This window comes from Hyla sarda, chromosome 1 (genome assembly GCF_029499605.1).
Source record: "Hyla sarda isolate aHylSar1 chromosome 1, aHylSar1.hap1, whole genome shotgun sequence".
NCBI classification, from domain to species: Eukaryota; Metazoa; Chordata; class Amphibia; order Anura; family Hylidae; genus Hyla; species Hyla sarda.
Genome location: NC_079189.1, coordinates 476,451,119 through 476,477,407, shown reverse-complemented (window position 1 = coordinate 476,477,407; position 26,289 = coordinate 476,451,119). Strand labels below are relative to the sequence as shown.

General features: G+C 42.7%; 1 protein-coding gene across 4 annotated transcripts in view; it reads left to right on the top strand.

The window, feature by feature from the left end:
- The window catches only part of ZNRF3 (zinc and ring finger 3), a 177,568-nt gene that overhangs the window by 104,187 nt on the left and 47,092 nt on the right, over positions 1–26,289 (top strand). For 3 of the 4 annotated variants that reach the window (XM_056537224.1, XM_056537225.1, XM_056537226.1), the window contains exon 2: positions 19,897–20,022. In XM_056537224.1, coding sequence (XP_056393199.1) covers positions 19,897–20,022 — 126 coding nt within the window. Of the gene's footprint in view, positions 1–16,549; positions 16,571–19,896; positions 20,023–26,289 lie in introns of those variants that run through there. The other variant, XM_056537227.1, reaches the window with a different exon arrangement.

The following is a 26,289-nucleotide window of genomic DNA, read 5'->3' as shown; positions in this document are numbered from 1 at the left end:
CCACCCTTTGAAACAGAAATCGGTTGCATTCGATTCAAAAGGCCAGTGTTTCCTAACCAGGCTGCCTACAGCTGTTGCAAAATTATCTCTCTCTCCCACCCAGCGTTTGTTCCACCCATTGAAGCAGAACAGTCTCCCTCTGATCACCTGACTAGTGATGTCAGGTCTCAACGCACTGCAACCTGGGAGAACCCGAGACCTGAGTCATTTTGTATGTTAAAAATAAATATTGGGGCCATAATTACAGAAGAATTGCGAGACCACCGTCACACACAGGTACAAACACTATATTATGAACTACACGATCTTTACAGCCCTTGTGGCACAGTCAAATAAAAAAAAAAAAAAAATCCTGGAATACTCTTTTAATCTTTCAAAGCTATTAAAAAAAAAAAAAAAAAAAAAAGTACCAGTATCTATGTGAAAGTCAGCAGTGCTTTTATACTGAGCAGCGGCAGGCCTGATGTAGCTCCAGCATTCTTATGATTTGTGTTTTTTAGCCCATCTCCCTGGGGGCACTCTGGCTCACTGCTTTTGCTGCTTTTCTAATTAGGACAAAAGGCAGGAAGTGATTTCTCGCACGCTTTTAGAGAATGTTCCTCTCTAGGTGGATCCTGTTACTTGCTGCAGGATGCTTTAGGATTGAGAATGCTGCAAGTTGTCTTTATTGCTATAACCCGCTCCTTCCTTTGCTGCTGTTCAATGCATATGTAGACAAAGTTCACTACTATCTCTAGGTCTCTCCTTCCCCTTCATATCATGTTCTGCTAGAAGATTCCACTTTTGGTTATTGGGAAATAGGTTTTTTAGTGTAACACGGTTTTAAGTTTTCTTTGGTCTTGTAAAGCTGTCCTAGTAGACATTACTAATAGTAAAAAAAAAATACAAATTAATCGTGTGTTTCATATAAAACTATGGGCACAATTGGTGGAATGTTAGCAAACTGGACTTAGACCTTATTGATATTGATGTTTAGCTGCTGTTCAGATGTTGGTATGGGCAGCCACGGAGCTTACCACCCAATCATTTATCTTCATGGATACATTTTGGAAAAAAAGTAATTTTTTTTTCTATTGAGGATTGTTAAATAAAAAAAAATGATTGTCATTTGATATTGGAGGGTAAGAAGGTCATGGCTCAGTACACCAAACCCTTCACTTGCCTGACTTTTAGGATTGGAGCAGATGTTATAGAGCAGGGTCACCATTTTACATCCCCTGGATGATGTTTAACCTTTTTACATTAGGTTAGATTCTCTTAGACTAGTATCTCTTCTGCTTTGGGGCTATATACCCTTTTAATGTGCTGTGTCCCGAATCCTTTGACTTGCAAGCTACATGGTAGCACTATTGGTCAGCAAGGACAATCGTCTAAAACGATAGAAAAGATTCACTCAGGAGATTGTTATGAGAGTGATGTAGAGTACAGAAGACAAAGATCAGACTGGAATATGAGACTCTAGTTTTCCCAACTGTGACTTGGCAAAGTTCAGAGCAATTTAATGGGTCTCTTTGGTGTACAACAAGCAGCTGGCAGCTTAACTCTTTCATTACTGCACTAGGGTTGAAGGGGGCTCTTAAATAGCAGGGCCTGCATTTTGTATGTAACGTTCCAAACACTGCCTGGATGTAACCAATCAAAGGTCAATTCCATCTAATATTTCTGCAGACACTGAGCAGCTCATGACCTTTACCAAAATGGAACAGCTTTCCAAAAAGATCCATTCTGTGATTTCTGAACAACTGGGTCTCTTTTCTATATACGATATGTGCTGTGCTATGAAGATTTACATTTAATGGTAGTGGGGACTTACCCAGGATTTGGTGTGTTCATTGAAAAGATGTGTCTAGCGTTCACACTGCACAGTACTGCTCTATAATGTCTATCATGCTGCTGCTTGATAAACCTTATAGTCTGGTACATCTTTGGGATCAAGTTCCAGTGCCTGAACGTTCCACTTTTTTAAATTAAATTCAATAATATAAGTTAAAAACACTATGGAACCACACACCCATCATACTGTTCAGGAAGGAGACTCATTCTATCTCCTAGAGAGGAACATACTTTGATCTGAAAAATACAAATCGTTCAAAAAAAACTGCAAGTAAGCTTCTTGGAAGGATGCTGAAGAAAACAGGTTGAAAAGTATTTAAGAACCATCAAGCATTTACTATGCTTACATGACCTGAATGGCCGCTTAGCAAAATAGCTGTTGCTCCAAAAACCATAAAATCTGTTTAAAAAAAAAAAAAGAGACAATGGGGAATATTTATCAACCTGTACAGAGGAAACATTGACCAGTTGCCCACGACAACCAATCAGTTTGCTTCTTATAGTTCTGAAATGGCCTCTGAAAAATGAAAGAAGCAAATTGATTGGTTTCTATGGGTAACTGGTAAACCTTTCCTTACCTTTTGGAGATTTACTGTTCACTGGTCTGATGGAACAAGGATGGTGTGGTATGGCCAGAATTATCATATTTACGTATAGAGAAAAAAAAGGGGAAGCTTGCATGCCAAAGAACGGCTTCCTAACTGTGCCGAATGCAGAGGGAGAGCCGGCATCATGTGGTGGTGCTTGAGAATAGAAAATTGTGATGAGATATTGAAGCAATATCTTTATACATCAGCCATGAAACTTAGGAATCCTAACTAAAGAGGGAATGCATACTAGGATTAAATGTCTGGAATTCTAAGAAACTCGACATTAAGGAATATTGCTGAGGTGTATGGAAACTTCTTCAACTATATGTCAATATATAATTCCGAGAACACGTTCAGTTTTGATTTTGAGGTTGTCCTATCTTTTGGCATTGTAAAAAGTAGCAGGGAACCATAGCAGAAGGTCAGATGCTTGTGATCATGTCCAACCAGTTCAGTAAACTGTGGTCTTAATGTATTTCTATGTGAAATTTATGGTTTTATTTTAATTGCATTCTATTCAAAATATAGCATGTATTAGTAATATTACCATAATAGCATTTCTATTATGCATAACATTTTACCATAATTGTATTTTTTCTTTTTGTTGCCACAGGATGTTCAACAAAAATATGTACCCAAAAACTTGCCATGTTTAAATTTTTTATGGCATAAAAAGAAGTGATATTATCAAGAACTTCTAGAAACTGCGCACTACTGCGTCCGTTCAGGGGCCCACTTGGAGCATGGGCGGAGCTTACTGATGTCACTGTTTGCTAGCTGGGTCTCGCTTCTAGCAAATAGCAGCGGTGACTTAATTAAGCTCCTCCCATGCCGGAAAATTGCAACCACAGCACGGAATGGGGCCAGGTAAGTATCGTTGTCATCAGTGTCACCTGCGCTACCTGTCTATGCAGGTGACACTGATGACAGATTTCCTTTTAAGACTGGGTTCGCATATGTCTGGCATAGGTGTACTCAGCCTAAATCTCGACGCAGCTGATGCCACAACTGATGACAACATGCATCAGTTGTCATCAATTGTATGGCATCTGGCGTCCATTGTTTCTAGCACTGGACAGGGGAAGGCAGCAAGCGGTGTTCCCCTGTCCGATGCTGTCCAGCGTGTCCAACCATTTGGCGTCGAAATTGGGGCGCTGGATGATTGTGAACTCTCCTATTTAAATAAATGGAATCAGTTCTAGCATCAGTTTCCCTCCGGTGCACGCCTGAGGGAAACTATGCCGGTCGCCTGATATATGTGAACCAGCGTAAGAATCTTTATATGCTCATGGAAATGTTGTACTAGTACACCATGACATCATTTATCTGCTGACATTTCTTTTAGAGTGATCAAAGTTTGGCTTTAGTGCCAGGTCATATTGTCATATTATTTCTTTCTTCCTTGGTCATTGGCTTTGTTCCATTTAAAACCAGTTAATTACAAGAAACTCATTGAATAAGCAATCTTTTGTTTAGCGGAGATGAAAATGATTTCCTCCCAGGAGACTGTACTGCTTGTGTCTGTTATCTAGATTTCTTTGTACGTACATTCTGATAAGTCAATCGCTACATGTCTTTAGGGTTTAATCCCAATGACAACCATTTTTAAGTTTTTACTTGGCTTTTTATATATGGTTATAATGTCCCCACACTTGGATTCCAGCTATATATGCAATGAGTTTATAGATGGGAAAATATCCTATCTAGACCTTGTTGGGTCTCAAGCATGCAGAAGATCCAAAAAACTTTCAAACTTATATTCTTTTGTTTTTATAGCTGTTATTTTCAGTGTTATCTTAGGATTGACATATCTTTTTGATAGATGTAGGTAAATGGGGGGAGGACTGAGGGTATTTGTCTACTTAAGTAGTGCGCCAAACTGGCATGAGGAGTTGAATAGGCCATGCATTGCTCCACTAGGAAAATATACAAATCAGATTTCATCCAGAAAGAAGTGTTTGCTTTCTGATTCCATCTATTGGAGGTAGCATCCTTGCAAGACACTTCTTGACTACCCCTTTTAAGTAGGTATTCCGGCTTTATAGATCTTATCCTCTATCCAAAGGTGTATGATCGCAGGGGTCCCGTCGCTGGGGGCCCTCTCTATCTCAGTGCAGCCCCCAATTAGGGACATTTTTCGTAAAACCTGTGCAGAGCAAAAGTTGACCAGTTGCCTATAGCAACCAATCAGATCGCTTCTTTTATTTTTAAAGGCCACTGGAAAAAATAAAAACCTATCTTTTAGTTGCTATGGGCAATTGCGCCACTATTCCTTTGCACAGGTTTTGATAACTCTCCCCCTAACAGATGATGGGGGAAAATTTGGCCAGTCTCTCTGCCATTTATCCAATGTACAATTGGGCCTTACGGTTAACTTCACAATAATAAACCGCTGTGTTTCCATGACAGAAATCCCATTTCTCACATGAATGTACAGTTCACGCTGCACCAGGAATATTCCCATTGTTATTATACAGACTAATCCTCTTGTTTTCCATGCAGAATCTGGAACAAATAAATGTCAGGTCACTTATTTGCTGCAGTTTAAAATCCTTGTGGAAAATGCAAGTCAATTTAGCGTTTTGGAAATCACATTTATTTGTATTGGAAGCTAAATGTCACTGGATTTTATGTGAGTTATAACAGGTTCTGTGCTGATATTCAAGTCAAATCCAACCTGTATGAACACAATCTTAGTTCTCATGCATACTGCTGTGTTATGGAGCATGGGGTCTTGATGTACTCATGCACACCTCTGATTTTGTAAGTATGCATACAGATCTGAACCTTTGCATGCTCCGTCAAATGGTATATGCTCACAGCTATCACCCCCCCCCCCCCCCCCCCCCATGTTTATTGTATAAAAATACGTCCTGCTGAAATCTGTCATCTGATGGTGTACTATAGCTGACCCAGTCATTGGCAGTGGAGCCCAGCCTTTATTGCACTGCCTTATAGAGATCCGATTTACAAATAGATGTATTAAAGTTATCTGAGCACACGTTCTAATGGGGACAGGCATTTCCCTTATGAAACTCATTATAGCCTGACGTGTGATGAGAATTTAATGTGCTGGTGACTTGTTTGTAATGGATTTTACCAATTACATTGTGTGACTGGTGTTTGAAAGTTTAGAAAAGTGCTTCCATGTAGTTAAGCCTTGCCAAAGGTAGTGGTCACACCTGGGTAATAATGCTTAAGGTAGCCAAAAAACCCTTTGGCATGTGGTAGGTGGGGGCCCTGTATGCACCGGAGCCTTGAATAGGCACTGTCATTTGAACCAACATTGATAAGATACTTTGTAATATATATTATTTGACAAAAAATCATATTTCTCCTGTTATGAAACATTTTCCCTCTCCCCCCCACCCCTTGCGTCTCAAGTCTTCTCTAAAAACCAGCTCAGCTTTGTCCTGTGTCTGCAAGCCAAGTCTATGAAGGGGAAAGCTTTGTCCACTAGCTATGGGAGAACTGAAAATTGCAGATAAAGACTGCAGAGCGGAAATCTGCTGAAAAAATACCATATTAAAGTTATATAATGGCAAGTGTTGGGGTTGATGCTCATGTACACACACAGCTTATCCTGAAAAATCATCTAAAATGTTAGGTACACATTAAATTATGACTTTGATACCAAATGCAGCCCGATAGTGTAAACCATCTTTTCCAGTGCTGGGAGAAATGAGGCATGTTACTCTGCAGATTTGAACTAAAGTTTATCGAGTCAACAAATTCCTCAGTATGTAATATATCTAGGTTTGTGTGTGTTTGGAGAAAGTTTTGCCATGTAACATCATTGCTTTTCACATCATCCCTCACAGTCCGCCTTCCACTCACAGTGCCCAGAGTGACACTTGTTAGTTGCAGCTGGCAGCACCTCATTCCATTCATTTCTTTTGTTTTGGTTTTATGCCATGCAAAACACTAAAGCTGACAACTGCGACTCCTACCACTCCTTAATCCAGGCGTCTTCATCTGTAGCCCTGCGGATTTAATGGAGACCATAGACATTTAATATAACTTTCTCTTAGTGGTGCACTGAAAATAAATAAATAATATATATATATATATATATATATATATATATATATATATATATATATTGTATGGACATTTCACAGAATTTTTTTTTCTTCTTTGCCTAAGGCTTAGTTTACAATTATTAATATCTAAAGGCCAGATTGAAATGTTGTTTTTTTTTTTGTTGTTTTCATTTAAATTCTAAAAGTTAATCTTTCTAAACTATGTAGAAAAAAGCGGATGGGTTATGGGAGACTATTACTTTTAAGCCACATTTACACATGCATGATACAGAAGTTTATTAAGGATGCAAGCCGTGGCCCAACTATGGGTCTAATGACCTGAACCGATAGTTTCAGAGATTACTAAAAGTTTTTAGTTTGGGTCTTTAGACCAGCAGTTAAACAGGGACACTTCCATCCTTAGTATAGCGGCAAACACCGGTCTGTATTTCCTATGTTTAAACTGACCCAAAAGAAGCTTTCAGATAGGTGTATTTTTTGGGTTCATATTACGGCTACATGTTGGTTTGGTCATTAGATCCACTGTTGAGCCAAGAATTGCATTGATAATGTTGATACAGAAATGCTTCCCTGTTACGCTCTTTTTAATCTGGCTAAACAATTACGGAATATTTCTTTAGGGTAGGGTCATGCGTAACGAATCTGCAGCATATTTTACACTGTGGATCTGCCGATGACCTGACCCTATATTGTGCTTCCAGCTATCCGCCCCCCCCCCCCCCCCCCCTGTGTCCTGCAGGGGCAATGTGCCGTTCTGAGCAGCCTCACAAGGACTTGTAAATCACTGTGTGCATGCTCAGTGTACTCAGACTTTGCGTCGACTTGCAGGCCCATGTGGCTACTCGGAGAGGCACGTTGCCACTGTGAGCAGGACACGGCAGGGGGGGGGGGGGTGTAGAGCAGCTGGAGGCACAATATAGGGTCCGGTCATCAGCAGATCCGCAGCGTAAAATACGCTGTGGATCCATTATGTATCACCAGGGCTCAAGTCCTGGAGGAACACGTGGGAACTGAGTTCCTGCACTTTATCCACAGAAGAACACAGTTTCCATTATCAGGAGTCCTGTGGGACCAGTACTTAAGTGGAAGAATTCACACACTTTTTTTCCCCCCAGGACTTGACCTCTGCGTGTGACCCTACTGTTAAAGATCTGGTGCATCAAACTTTTCCTTGAATTTTGATAGAATCAGCAGCAGGTGCCATTTCCAATGTCTCTTTTTAAAATAGATGGGCCCTGGCATTGATCGTTTTGTCTCAATGCATCATACTGTCGATCAGCCTATCGCTGACCGAGGTGGGACATTGGTGTGACCATTAATTAGCTGAGCTGTTTGAACACAGGGAACCTAGAAGAAGACTGCAACGGAGGAATGGAGCATGATACCGGGGCACCGAGGGAGCGACGGCAGGTGAGTCTGGTTTATTGTTTTACATGCTGGCAGCCTGGGAATAATGTGAAAAAAATGTTTAGCATAAGACTTCTTTAATTATTTATGACCTGAAAAGAAAAATCTTTAACAGTAGAGGATCTGTTGTATGGTGGATTTATTCTACTATGTTATGATCAAAATGCCATCTCTAATTAATTTGCGCCTGTGATTTGGATTCTGATAAAGCGCAGGTTTATAATTAAAATTCCCCATAATCCTAGTATCATTACAGGTTTAACCTCAAACAATAGGGCAAACTCTGCCCATTGTGACAAATAGGAAATGTTTTGTCCTGCACTGAAAAAGCAGTACTGGCAGCAGACAAGATAGAGGCGACTTTATAGGGTTGGACACAAATATGCTTCTCTTTAGTGTTGTTCTGTTCCAAACTCAACAAGACAATGGCAATTATTGTACCTGTCCTTGGGTGCTTTGGATGCCACATAAAGGCCCAGTGTTGGCAGTGCCAGCACAAACCCAACCAGTCAGGTTACTCGCCATTAACCCATGCTGTCTTTTTTTTATTTTTTATAAAGTATTTATTTAAATGTTTGCAATTTTGAATAACCGACCTTGCCAACAAGGCAAAACAATAAACAGCCTCCGTAGGTCCCAGACACCACCTACACAACAAAATATGAATTCAATGTACAAGTAAACAGTCACTAGCAGTATAGAAGGGCAATATCAGAGACCCAACTGGAGAAGGCCCAACATGGACAGACAGAAACACAGACTTATACAAACACACCTCCCGGTCCTCTGACCCGCTACACCCGCCATAAAAGCGCCCCTGACCATGGCCTTGTGTGCATCCAATTGAACTAAGGGGTCAGGATAAGAAGCATTATGCTCCCAGTACTCAGCAGTGGCAACCTCCAAAGCCTCCGCAACAGCCTCGGCCTGCAGCCAGCCTGGATGTATGCGCCAAATAAGAGAAGGGGGACTAGGGCCTAGATTAAGAACTAAAAGTATAGCAGAGTGGTCTGAGATCCCCCTAGTGGTGTAGGAAACATCTCTTACTGCCTGGAGGAGATCCTCTGACGCCAGGGCAATATCAATGCGAGAGAAGGACCTATGGGCCACAGAGTAAAAGGAAAAAACAGATGCCTTTGTGTACTTCCACCTCCAGAGGTCGGTCAGGCCCAACGCCAAGCTCCAGGTAGCAAAAGAGGAGGAGCTAGGGTCAGCAGCAGTGGTGCGGTCGAGAAGAGGGTCGGAATCCACATCAAAATCACCTATAAAAAGGACAGGGTCGGAGGGAAAAGACAACAGTTGGTTAGTAATTGACTCCAACACAGAGACCTGAAAAGGAGGAGGCACAAAGACGGGGACAAGAACAAATGAGAGAGAACCCATAGAACAGTGCAATATCACAAACCTCCCAAAGTGGTCACAAGCCACCTGGGAAACAACCAAAAGCAAAGACTTAGTAATTAAAACAGAGACACCTCTAGCATAATTAGAGAAGGAGGCGTGATAGCCCTGCGCTATCCAAGCCCTTTCAGGGCAAGAACCTTCTGGCCCGTTAGGAGTTTCTTGCAGACATAGGAGTAGACTGATGTTTGACAAAGTCTAAGCATAGAGCCCTCTTAAATTTGGAGTTAAGCCCCCTAACATTCCAGCTAACCACCTTTAGGGTCCCCATCACTAAAGATATCCATGGACAGAATCCGGAAGGACCAAAGAAGAATCAGGACAAGGAAGGAAAGAGCACGGGGACAACACACAAACACAAAGACAGACAGGGCGCAAACACAAAAAAGAAAAACAAATGCAAAACACAAATAAAAGAGACCCTACAAAACCCTGTCTAACACTGGGAACACGTGCAGACCTAGACGCTAAGTGCTAACTAATGGGCAATAGCAAGAATGGCCAACTCACTAGAGAAACCGCTATCAAAGGAAACGTAACCAGGGCTATAGTCCATGGACTCTAAGTCCGGCCCTAACCAATGACCTAACTCCCTATTCTAACTAAAGAAATGGGAAACAGGAGAAGACTTGTGCTGATTCGCCACAGGATCATTCCGGAGGAGCAGCATCTACCCACTGCAGAGCCTTGGCTGGAGACGTGAAGAACCTAGAAGTTGCACCATCCACCACTTGAAGGCAAGCCGGGAACATCATGGCGTAGCAATATCCCTTAGTGCGTAGTCGAAGGCGCACCTCGGTGACCTTGACTCTTTGTTTACATAACTTCACTGAGAAGTCTGGGTAAAAGGCAACTCTGTCATTATAGCGCACCTCCCCTTTGTTGTGTACAGCTCGCAGGATTGCATCCTGATCTCTGAAGTGTAGCAATTTTGCAAGAAATGGTCTAGGAGGAGCTCCAGGAGGAGGGGGGCTGTCTGGCACCCTATGCGCCCTCTCCACAATGAAGTATGGTGAGAAAGTGCCAGCCGGCAGGATCTCCTTCAACCACGACTCCAGAAACGCCACAGGGTCTGTGGGTCCGGAAGTCCCACTAGGCGAATATTATTGCGCCTAAGCCGATGTCATCAGCACGGTCTAGGACAGTTTTTACTTGCCGCTGCAGAGAAGCTATCTGTTCCGGCAGGGGATGAAGGGTACCCTCAAGTGTAGAAACCCGGCGTTCAAACTTCTCCGTATATTCACACAGGAGTTTGTGATCCTTTGCCATGAGACACAAAAACTGTGAGAGCTCATCCACCTTTAGAGATCATAAACAGAGTCTGGCAAGAGGTAATGGTCACAAGCAGCTCTGTAAACTTCTCATCCCCCGATGCAGCAGGACAGGTAGAATGGTGTGGCGAGCAGCGCCGCTCTGGGCTAGGAGAGCCGGCGAACAGTGAAGGAGTCAGATCAAGAGACTCCCGTCACCTCCGGAGGCCTAGAGAATTGGCTAAGGACCTTGGCAGCATGAGCAGAGACCTTGGTAGCTAAGGGCGTGCTGAGACAGGAGCCCCTTCTTGAGTACCCACTTGTCTGAGAGTGCCCCTCATCTGAAGAGGCCTCGTCCTCCGAGGATTGTCTGGCAGATGCAGCAGCATGTTTAGACTTCATGGACCTGCTCCGCGGGCTGCCCATAATTGCAATGCTTGGTAAGTGAAGCGGTCCAGAAGTAAGTATAAGCACCGCACCACAAGTCACAGCAGGACACAGTCAGTATAGGAGAAGTAGTGTAACGGCACCCCGTAGGCATCAGAAGAGACAGCAACACCAGTTCCAGCAGCATACACCACTCGTGCATGAGATGTAGAGAAGCAGCACCACAGCAGACCCCTGGAACAGATGCAGTAAGGAGAGCACTACAAGTCCCAGCAGCTCACACAGTCTGGATATGAGATGTAGAGGAGCAGCACTGTATCGGGCTCCAGAGATAGAATAATGAAGGCAAGCACCACAGGTCCCAGCAGCTCCACCAACCACAGACAATGAAAGGGATATTCACAGCGACACTCCACCGCAGCTGTAAGGCAGGCTCCCAGCAGTTCTCACCATTGGTATAGACAAGCAGTTGCAGCAGTATTCAAAATGCCCAACCCTTAGTGCAGTGCACCACACGTCCCAGCAGCTCCTCCTCAGAGGTGTTAGAGGTGAGCCAGAGGGTAAATTGCTGCAGACAGCACCAGAGAAGCAGCCAAGGGCCCACAGGAGCTAGTATTCCCTGCACAGCAGACAGAGGCAGCCCGCCACTCAGCCGAGGCAGCGGGAGTCTCTATGGCAACCTGAAGGCCACTCCCACGAAGCAGGGGTAATGGCCGGCGCTCCCTCTGTGCAAGGATCCAGATCAGGACCTGGGACCAGCCGGCTCCCGAACCTCACAGAGCCTCCACCAGGTACCTGCCGTGCCTCTCAGTACTGCCTGTAACTCGTCGGGACCTCCGCCACCCCCGCACCAGTTGTCCTGCCGCCACAGCCACACCGCTTCTCCGTCCAAGCTGCAACAACCACACCCGGACTGCACCGGAATCAGCCCCACAGCTTCCACAGGACGCCGGATCCAGACAGGTGAGTTGGTACCACAGGATAATAGGGAAAACAGGATAATTAGAGCTGGGCTAGTGGGAGCACTGCAGAGTGCGACCGCTCATCTCTCCATCCAGGCCACGCCCCTAACCCATGCTCTGTCTAACATGCCACTTAATATTTTGCATTAAAGAGGACTTTGTTGGAAAAATCAATGTATGTGTAAAAATCAATGTATGTGTATGTATGTGTAAATATAATATATTTTAGTATTTAGGTCGATTTTGTACAGACTGGCTATACTGTTAAACATTACATTTCAGATATATCTACTTGACGTGAAAAAAAATCTTTATTTTTATTGCTATAGTGTGATGTGGCATGCACCCTGGGTATGAACAAATAAGCAGAGGAACAAATGGGTATTCTAGTATCGGTAGTGCACTTGGGATGCTCTTCTTGTCCTGCTACTCTGTGTGCACACTTTTTATCACAGATTCATTTAGATGGAAACCTGTAATGCAGCCTTCTTTTATTTGCACCCTTTGTGTGGTTTCTTGATCTTCTATTGGCATACTGCAACTATTGTAGATGGTAAATGAGCTGCAGAACTTTAACCTCTTCAGGATGCATCCCAAGTCCTTAAGGACGTGGGGCGTATGCATGCGCCCGTGGGAATTCCGGTCCCCGCCGCTAGCCGGTTGGGGACCGGACCGGGATGCCTGCTGAAATCATTCAGCAGGCATCCCGGCACATCGACGAGGGGGGTCCTGAGACCCCCCCCCCCATGTCGGCGATCGCAGAAAATCACATGTCAATTCAGACATGCGATTTTCTGTTATTCCGGGCTGATCGGGTCTCTGGGGACCCGATCACCCGGAAAATAGGGATGATCGGAGCTGTCAGTGACAGCCCCAATCATCCTAAGGGATAGGAGTGAGGTTGCAGTGCTGCGATCTCCTATCCCCCGTCATTGGTCAGAACTGATTCTGACCAATGGCAGCACAGGACAGTGGGTTGCCATGGCAACCCCTGTTCTGCTCACCCTGGATGTCGGGCAGAACGGGAGGAGACTGGCTCAGGTAGGGAAACGACGGTGGGGGGGGGGGGGGGGGGGGGAATGAAAGTGAAAGTAAAGTGATCTTTACTGTGACAACCACTAGGAAGGCAGAACTGCAACTTCCAGCATGCCCAGACAGCCAAAGGCTGTCTGGGCATGCTGGGAGTTGTAGTTTTGCAACATCTCGAGGGTCACAGTTTGGAGACCACTGTTACAGTGGTGCCCAAACGGTAGCCCTCCAGATGTTGCCCAACTACAACTCTCAGCATGCCTAGACTGCCCAGGCATGCTGGGAGTTGTAGTTCTGTAACATCTGTCCATTCAGATTTTGCAATTTTCATGAAATGTTTGAAAATTGCTGCTCCACTTTGAAGCCCTCTAATTTTTTCAAAAAGTAAAAATATGTCCATTTTATGATGCCAACATAAAGCAGACATATTGTATTTGTGAATAAAAATAAAATTTATTGGGAATATCCATTTTCCTTACAAGCAGAGAGCTTCAAAGTTAGAAAAATGCAAAATTTTCAAAAACTTCATGAAATTTTGGGATTTTTCACCAAAAAAGGATGCAAGTAACGACAAAAATTTACCACCAAAATAAAGTAGAATTTGTCACGAAAAAACAGTCTCAGAATCAGAATATTCAGTAAAAGCGTTTTAGAGTTATTAATGCGTAAAGCGACGGTGGTCAGAATTGCGAAAAAGGGCTCAGTCCTTAAGGTGAAAAAGGGCTGCGTCCTTAAGTGGTTAAAAGGGTATTCCAGGGAAAAAACTTTTTATAAAAATGTTTTTTTTTATATAAATAAATATATCAACTGGCTCCAGAAAGCTAAATAGATTTGTAAATTACTTCTGTTAAACAATCTTAATCCTTCCAGTAGTTATCAGCTGCTAAAGTTGAGTTGTTCTTTTCTTTCTGACAAGAGTGCTCTCTGCTGACACCTCTGCTTGTCTCAGGAACTGTCCAGTGTAGGAGCAAATCCCCATAGCTAACCTCTAATGCTTTGGAGAGTTCCTGAGACAAGCCGAGGTGTCAGCAGAGAGCACTGTTGTCAGAAAGAAAAGAACAACTCAACTTCAGCAGCTGATAACTACTGGAAGGATTAAGATTTTTTAATAGAAGTAATTTACAAATCTGTTTAACTTTCCGGAGCTAGTTGATATACATTTTTTTTTCCTGGAATACCCCTTTTAAAAAGTATGTTTGGACCCTTTTCCAATGCCCTTGACCTAGTAGCCCCTGCTATCTTTCATGTTGAATTGTTATGTTACTTCCTTGTGACATGTATATTGCAACTATCTTGTCATGCACCATTTATTGGGAGGGCACCATTTTTCTTCTGCAGAATAATTCATACAGGTTTATATGACTATTATTGTATTTTTCATCATATAGGACGCTCCAGCATATAAGACGCACCCAATTTTAAAGGAGGAAAATCTAGAATACAATGTAAAGTATAGGACAGTGATCTTCAACCAGCGGACCTCCAGATGTTGCAAAACTACAACTCCCAGCATGCCCGGACAGCCGTTTGCTGTCCCGGCATGCCAGGAATTGTAGTTTTGCAACTTCTGGAGGTCTGCAGGTTGAAGACCACTGGTATAGGAGGTAGTACTCGCGTGTCCCCGCTGCTCTGGACCCGTCACCGCTACCCTGGATGTCGCCCTCCATCGCTGTCACCGCGTCCCCGGGGTGTCCCCGTCGCTCCGGAACGTCTCTGCAGCCCGGTATCCTTGCTCTCTGTTGCCGCCATCACTTCGCTATGCACGCCGCTCCTATTGGATGACTGGACGGCGTGCACGACGACGTGATGATGACGATGGAGAGCGCCGGCCATGCAGGGGATCCCTCCCGCTGCAGCCGGGTTAGTGTCACTTTCACTTCGGACGCGGCGGTCAGCTTTGATCGCCGCGTCTGAAGGGTTAATACAGGGCATCACCGCGATCGGTGATGTCCTGTATTAGCCGCGGGTCCCGGCCATTGATGGCCACAGGGACCGCCGCGATAGGACAGGGTTTTAATGTGTTTTCGCCGTATTCGCCACAGTTTTGGGAAGAAAAAGTGTGTCTTATATGGCAAAAAATACGGTACTTGGACTAGCTGGATTATTTTGGCTAAAAGTTATTACATTTCTACATCTAGCAGCCATCCTATTTTGTATAAGGATTTTGTATTTGTGTGTAGTTTAGATTTCACTCGCATTTCCCCTCTTGGGAGCTGCTGTAGTGGAGTATTTACCTAGACACTCGAGGAATGTCTGCAGATGTCGTTTAAAATGATTTCCTGTAAGGGTCATTTTCTATTTGTTGTCTATATCTTTGTTGGGTGTGAAAAGATGACCGGAGCTGTTCAGTAGGAGTGTGATATTCAGATGAAAGGGAACTGGACAAAATATTTACGTTCTAAACCTGGCATTATGAACTTTAATACTTGTGTGAAATGTCTTTCCCAAACTTTCCATTGACTGAATGTGAGCACCGCCTTCTACTTGTCCTGCAATAACATCCTTTTGTATGCAGTGTAGGGCTGGGCGGTATGACCAAATGTGTGTATCACGGTATTTTTTTAACTTTTTTGGCGGTTCCACGGTATATAACTGTATTTCCTTGAGCCCCCCCCATATTAATTATCAGCCCACATCCCCATCGGCGTAAATACTCACACATCACCCGCATGTGCTGCCCTGCTCGTCCTGATTGTTGCGGCCGCTGGCGCTGGCACTCTATACTGTGCGGTATCCCTATGCCCGGGGCTACAAAAGGTAAACAACATAAACTTTAACTCACCTAAGTCAGCCTTACGCTGGGGACGGGAACATCGGACAGCTGTCAGCCTATCACAGGTCGCAGCGATGTTCCGCCTCGGCCGGTGATAGGTTGAGCACACTGTCATGTAAGGAGCCGGCTTCTTGCATGACAGTGGGCTCAGCCTATCACCGGCCGAGTTGGAACATCGCTGCGACCTGTGATAGGCTGACAGCTGTCCGATGTTCCCGTCCCCAGGAAACAAGTGAGGCCGGTACCTTACTAACGGGAGGTAAGTTAAAGGGGGTATTCCAGGCCAAAGTTTTTTATAGATCGACTGGCTCCGGAAAGTTAAACAGATTTGTAAATTACTTCTATTAAAAAATCTTAATCCTTCCAATAGTTATTAGCTTCTGAAGTTGAGTTGTTGTTTTCTGTCTAACTGCTCTCTGATGACTCATGTCCCGGGAGCTGTGCAGTTCCTATGGGGATATTTTCCCATCATGCACAGCTCCCGGGACGTGACATCATCATTGAGCCGTGAGACAGAAAACTTCAGAAGCTAATAACTATTGGAAGGATTAAGATTTTTTAATAGAAGTAATTTACAAATCTGTTTAACTTTCCGGAGCCAGTTTATATATACAAAAAAAGGTTTTGCCTGGAATACCCCTTTAAAGTTTATTTTTTGCAGCCCGGGCATAGGGATACCGCACAGTATAGAGCAGTGGTCTCCAACCTGCGGACCTCCAGATGTTGCAAAACTACAACTCCCAGCATGCCCGGACAGCCAACAGCTGTCCGGGCATGCTGGGAGTTGTAGTTTTGCAACATCTGGAGGTCCGCAGGTTGGAGACCACTGGTATAGAGTGTCAGCGCCGGCGGCCGCAACAAACAGGACGAGGAGGGCAGCGCATGCGGGTGACATGTGAGTATTTACCCCGATGGGGACTGCGCTGGGCTGATAATTAATTGGGGGGGGGGGGCAGAACAGCGCTCACAGGTCACATAGGATTAGTTCCCTGATGTGGGGAATGGTTATGGGTTAAAATTCATATGGTGCATCAAAGGGTATCTCTGCCTTTCTTTTCTCTTGAGTAAGGACAGTTGTGAGGCCTCAAGGTAGCCCATCAATTCTGATCAGTGTGCTAGAGCTATGCTCCTACAACAACGGACACAGCGGGCGCCAGCAGAACATGCCGCCACTAGGACAATTTGGAGGTGCGACATCCTCATAGAAAGAAATGCATTTCTGAGCGGATTCCACCGAAAGAATTGACGCGTCCTTTCTTCCTGCGGAGACTGGAATTGGAATTTCTGCAGAAGAGGTTTCTATCGCAGAAATTCCGCCACGTGCACGTGCAGCAGACTCCCATTAGAGTTGTATCCAAATTACCATTACTGTAATGTGCTGCTGATTTTCTGCATATATATCTAAATCATTAACCCCATGTATGGCTGTGTTTAGCCTTACACATGACTCTACTGCAGATCTGGACATATCCCAGATGCGGAGAAACCAATCCACCTCAAAATGTCTCATTGTTAACATTTATATCGGTGGTCTCCAAACTGTGGCAAAACTACAACTTCCAGCATGATGGGAATTGTAGTTCTGCCACATCTGGAAGTTCACAGTTAAATTTATATTGATGTGTATGAAAGGTCTCATTGCTGTTCCTTAACAAATTTTAAGTCTGCTCCCTGAGCGGTTTAACTGGATCCTAAAGTCTACATTGATTCGTCCACCTCTGTCTTATTGTAATCATATGCGTCTTATATCGGAGTTTATATTAAAGGATGATTTATCTTTTAAAGCTTTTTCAGGACAAAAAAACAACACATTTTTGGATGTGTTTAGTTATAAGCTTTCATATTTACCTAACGATAATGATGATATGGGAGTGTCCTTCCGATATAAATCGTACTTGTTATAATATCTATGCGTTTATGACATTCATGTATGATTCTTATCGGGGGGCCGATACGGTGAGAATGTTTGGATCAATAGCAGACCTGTCTGTGCTGATAAATGGGGGATAAAGGAGATTTTAAGTGAAAGTGGAACTTGTCATACAAATTTGTGACCCATGAGAAAGATTTGAGGACAATAATTTGCCAAGGTTTGTGCTCCTGGCCCTGTGCGCTCTGCCTGCCAACGTCCCCATACACAAAACTCTCTTTTACCCCCCTTTGTTTTGTCTTTATCAAGCTAATCGGATTAAAGGCTCAAACATTTCAAAGAAACTTTTAAGGCCCCTTTAAGATTGCCCACCTCTCTACCTCATTTTTTCTTTTTTGATCTTACACCCCCCCCCCCTTTCCCAAATATTGCTGAAGAAAATCCCTTTTTATTGAAAGCGTAATGATAATAATACATCCATTTTGCATATGTAGAGATGTTCACTTCTTAGACGCAGCTTGGGAATCTCCTGTCTAGTAACAATAGGCAGTTCCTTCATCAGTTGTGTTTGATAGCTCTTCCTTCTGTATACATAGAATTCAATTCTATATACTACACTCCTTTATACTGCAGCTCTTCTCTTTCCTATTCGAAGTAATAATCCAATTCAGATATTGGGGGTCAGTCTGAGGTTCTATCATAAAAACAACTTTGCCCTGCCCTTTAATCAGATGGTCTACTTCCATCTCTAGCTGTATACCTTCATCTTGACCGACTCGACCTTTAGGATATTGTAGTGCTTAGAGTTAGAAAGACCTGGGAAAAAAGGGGGGAAAAAATGACATATGACATTTAAAGGGGTACTCTGGTGGAAAACAGTTTTTTTTTTTTTTTTTTTTAAATCAGTTGGTGCCAGAAAGTTTAAACAGATTTGTAAATGACTTCTATTTCCTTCCAATACTTGTCAGCTACTGTATACATCAGAGAAAGTTTTTCTTTTTTAATTTCTTTTCTGCCTGACCACCACGCTCTCTGCTGACACCTCTGCCATGTCAGGAACTGTCCAGAGCAGGATATGTTTTCTATGGGGATTTGCTCCTGCTCAGGACAGTTCCTGACACAGACAGACAGGTGTCAGCAGAGAGCACTGTGGTCAGACAGAAAGGAAATTCAAAAGGAAAAGAACTTCCTGTGGAGCATACAGCATCTGATAAGTACTGGAAGGATTAAGATTTTTAAATAGAAGTAATTTACAAATCTTTTTAACTTTCTGGCACCAGTTGATTTAAAACTAAAATAGTTTTCCACCATAGTACTCCTTTAAACCTTCATAAAAGATTTGAGAATCTTTAAAGGTTCTCCAGTCCCAACTGAGAATGCAAATTTTTATAGCGCAATATGCATTTCTGTTTCTAGGGCGCTGCAGGTAAAAGGATTCAGTTTAGTTTGGTTGTGACTGGGCGTCATCTTGTTGGTATTACAGTAATTGATGTTCCTGTCCTCACAGATCTGCCTTAATAGACATTTACCCTATTTCTATTAAAGGGGTATGCCGGGAAAAAAACTTTTATATATATATATATATATATATATATATATATAGGCTCCAGAACGTTAAACAGATATGTAAATTACTTTTATTAAAAAATCTTAATCCTTAAGGTACTTATCAGATGCTGAAGTTGAGTTATTCTTTAATGTCTAACTGCTCTCTGACAACTGTCTCGGGAGCTGTCCAGAGTAGGAGGGAATCCCCATAGCAAAACCTCTTCTACTCTGTGAAGTTCCCGAGACAAGCAGAGATGTCAGCAGAGAGCACTGTTGTCAGACAGAAAAGAACAACTCCACTTCAGCAGCTGATAACTATTGAAAGGATTAATTTTTTTTAATTTTCTGGAGCCAGTTGATCTAAATAAAGTTTTTTCTTGGAATACCCCTTTATTATTCTCCCCCCGTCACAGCTAATGTTTGGCTGACTTTTTTTTCCCCTCAGTAAAATGGTCTGATCAAAATTCAGCATTGAAACGATTTTCAATTTGTAAAAACTACTGAAATTTCCATATTTTTTTTTCCAATGGCTTCCAAATTTCTGGAAATTTTATATCTCTAGGAGTGATCTAGTTATTGATCAGATTTGACTGATCCATTCACTCGCATTGTTTCTGTATTATTGTAATTTCTACATGGTTGTCGTTGATATCTCTTTGGTTAACAATGTAGCATATTTTTTTGATTTGATATATTTTTTTATTGTTCAATTGGTTACTTTTATCTAGAGAATAGGATATTTGTGTTATGTTTTTTTTTTTGTGTTTTTACCTGCTAATTGTAAAATGATTTCTTTATCATAGATGCACCCGTTGGGACTTTGCAATAACAACGATGAAGAAGATTTGTATGAATATGGCTGGGTTGGTGTCGTAAAACTTGAACAGCCTGAAATGGATCCAAAACCATGTCTGACTGTGTTGGGAAAGGTAAGGGGCTTTGTTTATCTCTGTAATAGAACTTAGGCTGCTTTCACACTATGAAATAGTTACGTTTAGGAACTTCCGTCACCAGTTCCGTCACTATATCGGCGAAACCCGGCCGTTACAAAACCCCTGATGGCCGTGACTAAATCGCATTGCAGCCTATGGGGTTTTGTAACTGCCCGTTTGCACCTGTATATGGCCGTAATTCATTACGGGCGTTATACAGTGACGGGACATCGCGGCGGAAAAATTTACTGCATACAGTAATTTTTCCGTCACGATGTCCCGTCACTGTATAATGTCCGTAATGAATTACGGGCATATACGGGTGCAAACGGGGAGTTACAAAACCCCATAGGCTGCAATGCGATTTAGTCACGGCCGTCAGGGGTTTCGTAACGGCCGGGTTTCGCTGATATAGTGACGGAACTGGTGACGGAAGTTCCTAAACGGAACAATAATATAGTGTGAAAGGAGCCTTATTTCAAGTACCGTATATACTTGAGTATAAGCCGAGGCCCCTAATTTCACCCCAAAAACCCAGGAAAAGTGATTGACTCGACTATAAGCCTAGGGTGGGAAATACATCATCCCCCCCCCCCCTGTCATCATCCAGACCCCCGTCATTAACACCCTCATCTTCACCCTGTCATCAACCCCCTCGTCATCATCCCCCCCCCCCCCCTTCATCATCACCGCCTGTCAATTCCTTCATCAGTGGTCTTTAACCTGCGGACCTGCAGATGTTGCAAAACTACAACTCCTAGCATGCCCGGACAGCCATCGATATATAGTGACGTTGCCTTGACGGCGACGCACAGGGACGTTCATGTGCAGGGACACTGCGCGTGAACGTCCCTGTGCGTCATCATCAAGGCAACATCACTAGTCTGGGGCTGGCTCGGAGCGGAGAAGAGGACCTCCCGTTGAAGAAGGACAGCCGGGAACGACTAACCCTCCCCACCGGACGGTCCCTGCAGCATAGATGGCCCGGACCAGCTCACCCTTCTTTCCCACCGAGGGGAGGTGAGTAGAAAACTAAAGGTGGGGGGGGGGGTCTGGATGATGACGAAGGCTGCAGTGGTCTTCAACCTGTGGAGCTCCAGATGTTTAAAAACTACAACCCCCAGCATGCCCGGACAGCTGATGGCTGTCCGGGCATGCTGGGAGTTGTAGCTTTGCAACATCTGGAGGTCCGCAGGTTGAAGACCACTGAGAAGGGATTGACAGGCGGAGAGTTCACTTGAATATAAGCCAAGGGGGGCTTATACTTGAGTATATATGGTATTTTCTTTGAATTTTAAAGGGAACCTCTCATCAAATAAACTTTTGATATATTTTAGATTAATGAATGTTGAATAACTTTCCAATAGCATGTTAATGAAAAATATGCTTCTTTCTATTGTATTTTTCCCGATCAGTCCTGTCAGCAAGCATTTCTGACTCATGCTGGAGTCCTAAACACTCAGAGCTGCCAGCCTGCTTTGTTCACAGCCAAACAGGCTGTGAACAAAGCAGGCTGGCAGCTCTGAGTGTTCTCCTTTGTGAACAAAGCAGACTGGCAGCTCGTAGTGTTTAGGACTCCAGCATGAGTCTGAAATGCTTGCTGCCAGGACTGGTAGGGAGACCCCTAGTGGTCATTTCTTCAAAGTGGAAAAGTAAATAGAAAGAAGCATATTTTTTAATAACATGCAATTGTAAAGTTATTCTGCATACATTAATCTATAATATATCAAAAGTTTTTTTTATGAGAGGTACCCTTTAACTATAATAATAATAAATGAATGAATAAATGGATCACACACTTGTGTTCATTCATAGCATAACAAAATAGTTGATCCATGTGTCTGTATGTCATTATAAGCCTCCTATAATCGTACATTGATCGGGGAAATGCCTTTATGCTTATCGAGCATATGTCTCATTTTTTGATGCAGCTACTCTTCTACAGATTAGAAGAGTATCCATGCGTGGCTTTTATGTTGTGAAATCGCGTTGAGCTGTTTTTAAAAAGATTGAAAATATCAAATGCACACACTACAGCTTTATGGAATATGTTACCACTATATAATGATTAAAGATTTTTCTCTCTGTGATAGAGATAATAGCAGGGGGTGATAGCCACCAGAAAACCTTGGAGGACAGCTTACAAGGGTTATAGCTGTATAGATTATAGAGAGGAAAGCAGGTACAAGGCAATGTTTTTACATCAAAATAAGAACAAATCATGAATAACAAAAATTAACTTTTCAAAGGTGCCTATAGCCTATAATGAATTCCCACTGGCTATATTTTGGATACGGCATAGAATACAAAAGCATCATAACTTGTTCAGAGGTTCATAGTTCTTTAATAATTGACATAAGCTTATCTGTGTCCATTTTTATGTCAGTTTCAAGAGAGTATGAGTTATTGGCTTTATTTACATTTAGGACAAACAGCATCCATTGGGGGTTTGTTAAACTTGCTCATGTTTTGGAAAAAAGATTACAGCTTGCAGATAAATTGACAGAATCCTTGGCAAGGTCAATAGGTTCTGTCATTCACCATTGTGAATCTATTATATGATTTATATGGCACAGTGTCATGTCTTCCACTCTTTATCTATAATGCCAGTGGTGGTGTGAACAGAGCTTTATCTGCAGGGTTTACCCATTAGTAGGTATTGCCAGCCACTGTCTGCGGTCGGAGTCGGTGGTCAATGCTGCGGACGTTGCCTTTTATAGGACGGTGGGGATATAGCCGTGCCTTGTAAATATTAAGTATTGAAGATGGCATAATATTAACCATGTTGTGCATTTTTCTAATAAAGTTAGTAGTGTCTCTAAAGCTGAACTCCAGAAAACCCTAATATATTCAGTATTGTGTGTGCATAGACACATCATCATTTTGTAGTGAAGAAAAAACATCCACACACTATTTTTCATGTGTCATTACACTGGTGTTAGACTTTTGGCAGGAAAGAACATATTTATTTTTGGTTTCTGCACTCCTTTAATCAATTAAATCTGATGTTCATGCCTTTTCCTCTTACTTCCCTCTGGGTTTTTATGGGAGTTTAGCCAAGGCAAAAAATATCGAGCTAGTTTCTTGCCATTAAATCACTATACAAACACTTTGCATTTTGTGAATATTTCCGACGCATAGGTTGTGTGTGGATATTTTCACCCCAAAAAACTTTTTGTATTTTTTATTATTATTCTTGATCTCCTAACTTCTGCACTAAGACAAATATTATTTATATTTCTATACTGCTTGCTATAGAGTTGCTATGGCAGTGGCAACAAACTAGCTTTAATGGGCATTGACATCCCATTAATGGGCATTGACCCCACTCCTAGTAAATGTGTGGCATATCATTGTCATTAATGGGCTTTTAAGGGTCCATTCGCACACAGCAGATTTGTTGCAGAAATTTCTCAGATTGCTTAATCAACTGAATAAGGATTGCAGAAATAGAAGCTATTCAGCTCTATGGAACAGATAGATTTCAGTAATATAGACTTCTACAACACATGAGTGGGTTTAAAACTCAGTGAAAGGGGTACTCCGGTGGAAAACTTTTGCCAGAAAGTTAAACAGATTTGTAAATTAGTTGTATTAAAATATCTTAATCCTTCCAGTACTTATTAGCTGCTGAATACTACAGAGGAAATACTTTTTTTATTTAACACTGTCCTCTCTGCTGACATCATGACCACAGTGCTCTCTGCTGACATCTCTGTCCATTTTAGGAACTGTCCAGAGCAGCATATGTTTTCTATGGGAATTTTCTCCTACTCTGGACAATTCTTAAAATGGACAGAGATGTCAGCAGAGAGCACTGTGTTCCAAAAAGAAAATAATTTCATCTGTAGTATTCAGCAGCTGGAAGGATTGAGATTTTTTAATAGAAGTAATTTACAAATCTGTTTAACTTTCTGGCACCAGTTGATTTAAAAAAAAAAAAACGTTTTCCGCCGGAGTACCCCTTTAAAGGGGTATTTCGCTGCTCAGCGTTTGGAACAAACTGTTCCAAACCCTGGAGCCGGCGCTGGGAGCTTGTGATGTCATATCCCCGCCCCTTATGATGTTACACTCCGCCCCCTCAATGCAAGTCTATGGGAGGGGGTGTGGCCGATGTCACACCCCCTCTCATAGACTTGCATTGAGGGGGCGGGGCATGATGTCATGAGGGGCTATTACGTCACGATTTCCCAGCTCCAGCGTTTGGAACAGTTTGTTCCACACGCTGAGCAGCGGGAGTACCCCTTATAAAGATGCAAATGTTTCCATCATAGTTTTTCCTCTTTTCCTAATGTTTGTTACACTTTGGCTAAATTGTAACAATAGTAATACTGTAATAGTAATTCTGACCAAAGTAATACTGACCAAATTACTATGTGAACCCAGCCTAAGAGGTACATAGACACAGTAGTGGAGCTGTCACTGTTTATACCGTTCTATTTAGGAATGTTGCATGTGTATCACCGTTTTTACCCATATTCCCAGATCCCATGATGGCGCAGATTTATCACATTTAGTGATTTTCCCACAGCGACCAATCACAGCTCCGCTAACGAGCTCTGGTCAAGTGAAACCTGAGCTGTGATTGGTTGTTGTGGGAAAATCACTCAATTTTTTTTCTCTCACATAGTTTGATAAATCTGGGCCTAGTTAGTATTCATAGGCCTTATATTCCTTTTCCTTCTGCATTTACTAGAACTGCATGTATAAAACAGAATGCACTATCCAGCTGCACAGCTAATCCTTCATTCACAGTTATAGGGGATAACTAGCTGATCACTGAGGGTCGTACCGATGAGATCTCTGGGACCCCACACTAATCCCCAAAACAGATAATAATTATCCCCTTAATAAATGATGTGCACCGCTCATACCAGCATTCCATTAGGGGCTGAACTTGGTAATGTCTGGAAGCACCATACAAAATTAATGGAGAGCTGGAGCTGCAAACTGCTGCTCCATTCATTCGGAGGACAATATTCCTTTGTTTCTGTAATACCCTGGGCACCCCCATGATCAGCCTTTTATCCCATATGCTGTAAATGGGGGATAACATTTGATGATGGGACTCCCCTATAAAGGACCAACTGGTAATGTATTGAATTTCCTTGCTTAATTGAAGAATCCACATAATGTACTGGATGGTTTTAAGAGCGTTTCATGCCCAGATGCACTTAGTCAAGGTGCGACCCATTGACTAAGTGCATCTGAGTGCAAAACATGTCAGGTGAATACATAGTTTTTATGTTTTCCACATAAGTCATGTGGATTCTTCAATAAAGCAGGGAAATTTTTCATACTGGACAACCTTCATATTGTTCTTCGTACCAAGATTAAATTCGGAGGCATTGCCAGCATATCCACCACACAAGTGGTTAAAGCAGAGAAGAGGAGAAGGGTTACACCCTTTTTCTGCTAGTAATGTCTTGGTGCCATAGTCTATGCCTCCATGAGTTAGAGCTATTTTAGTGCGCTGAAAGGAGACCTACACAATATTATATTTGTGTGTGTGTATAACTATATATATATATATCGGGGGAGATTTATCATTAGGTATCTATTGTAGACACAGATCTACGCCTTTAAACTGCTTGTCTAATTTACACTCTTTCTCAAATTTACAAAAGTTGCGCATGTCCTTTGATAAATTTTGCGCAAATATAGAAACGCCCCCCGTGCTCTACCGTGCACTCCTTCTCTACCGCACACTTCACAGAGCTGTGCCATTTTCCCACGGTACACTGCTCACATAGCTAGAAGTGCTGGAGCAGCAGTGTTTGGCGAACAAAACTCTGCACAACAGTTAACTCCTAAATCTTTATAAGTACACAGACTGTCTGGGTTTAAAAAATATGTAATTTTGATAAGCAATCTGTCCCTTTACCTCTATATCAGTTTTACCAACTAGAATGCTTCCAAGTGTTGCAAAACTTGGCATGCTGGGAGTTGCAGTTTTGCAGCAGCTGGAAGACCACTGGTTGGTAAACACTGTGTACATGTACCAGAGCTGAGTGTGTGATTAGGTACATGTAGCAGAAATTAGTGTGCGGCATGTGTATGGAGCAGAGCTGAATCTGTCATCATGTGTATGCATGACCATGCACACACTCAGCTCTGCTGCATACACACAGTCATACACTCAGCTCTGCTACATACAAATGATCACACACTCAGCTTTGCTGCATACACAGTCACACACTCAACTCTGCTGCATGCACATGATCACACACTCCGTTCTGCTGCTAATACACGATGACACAATCA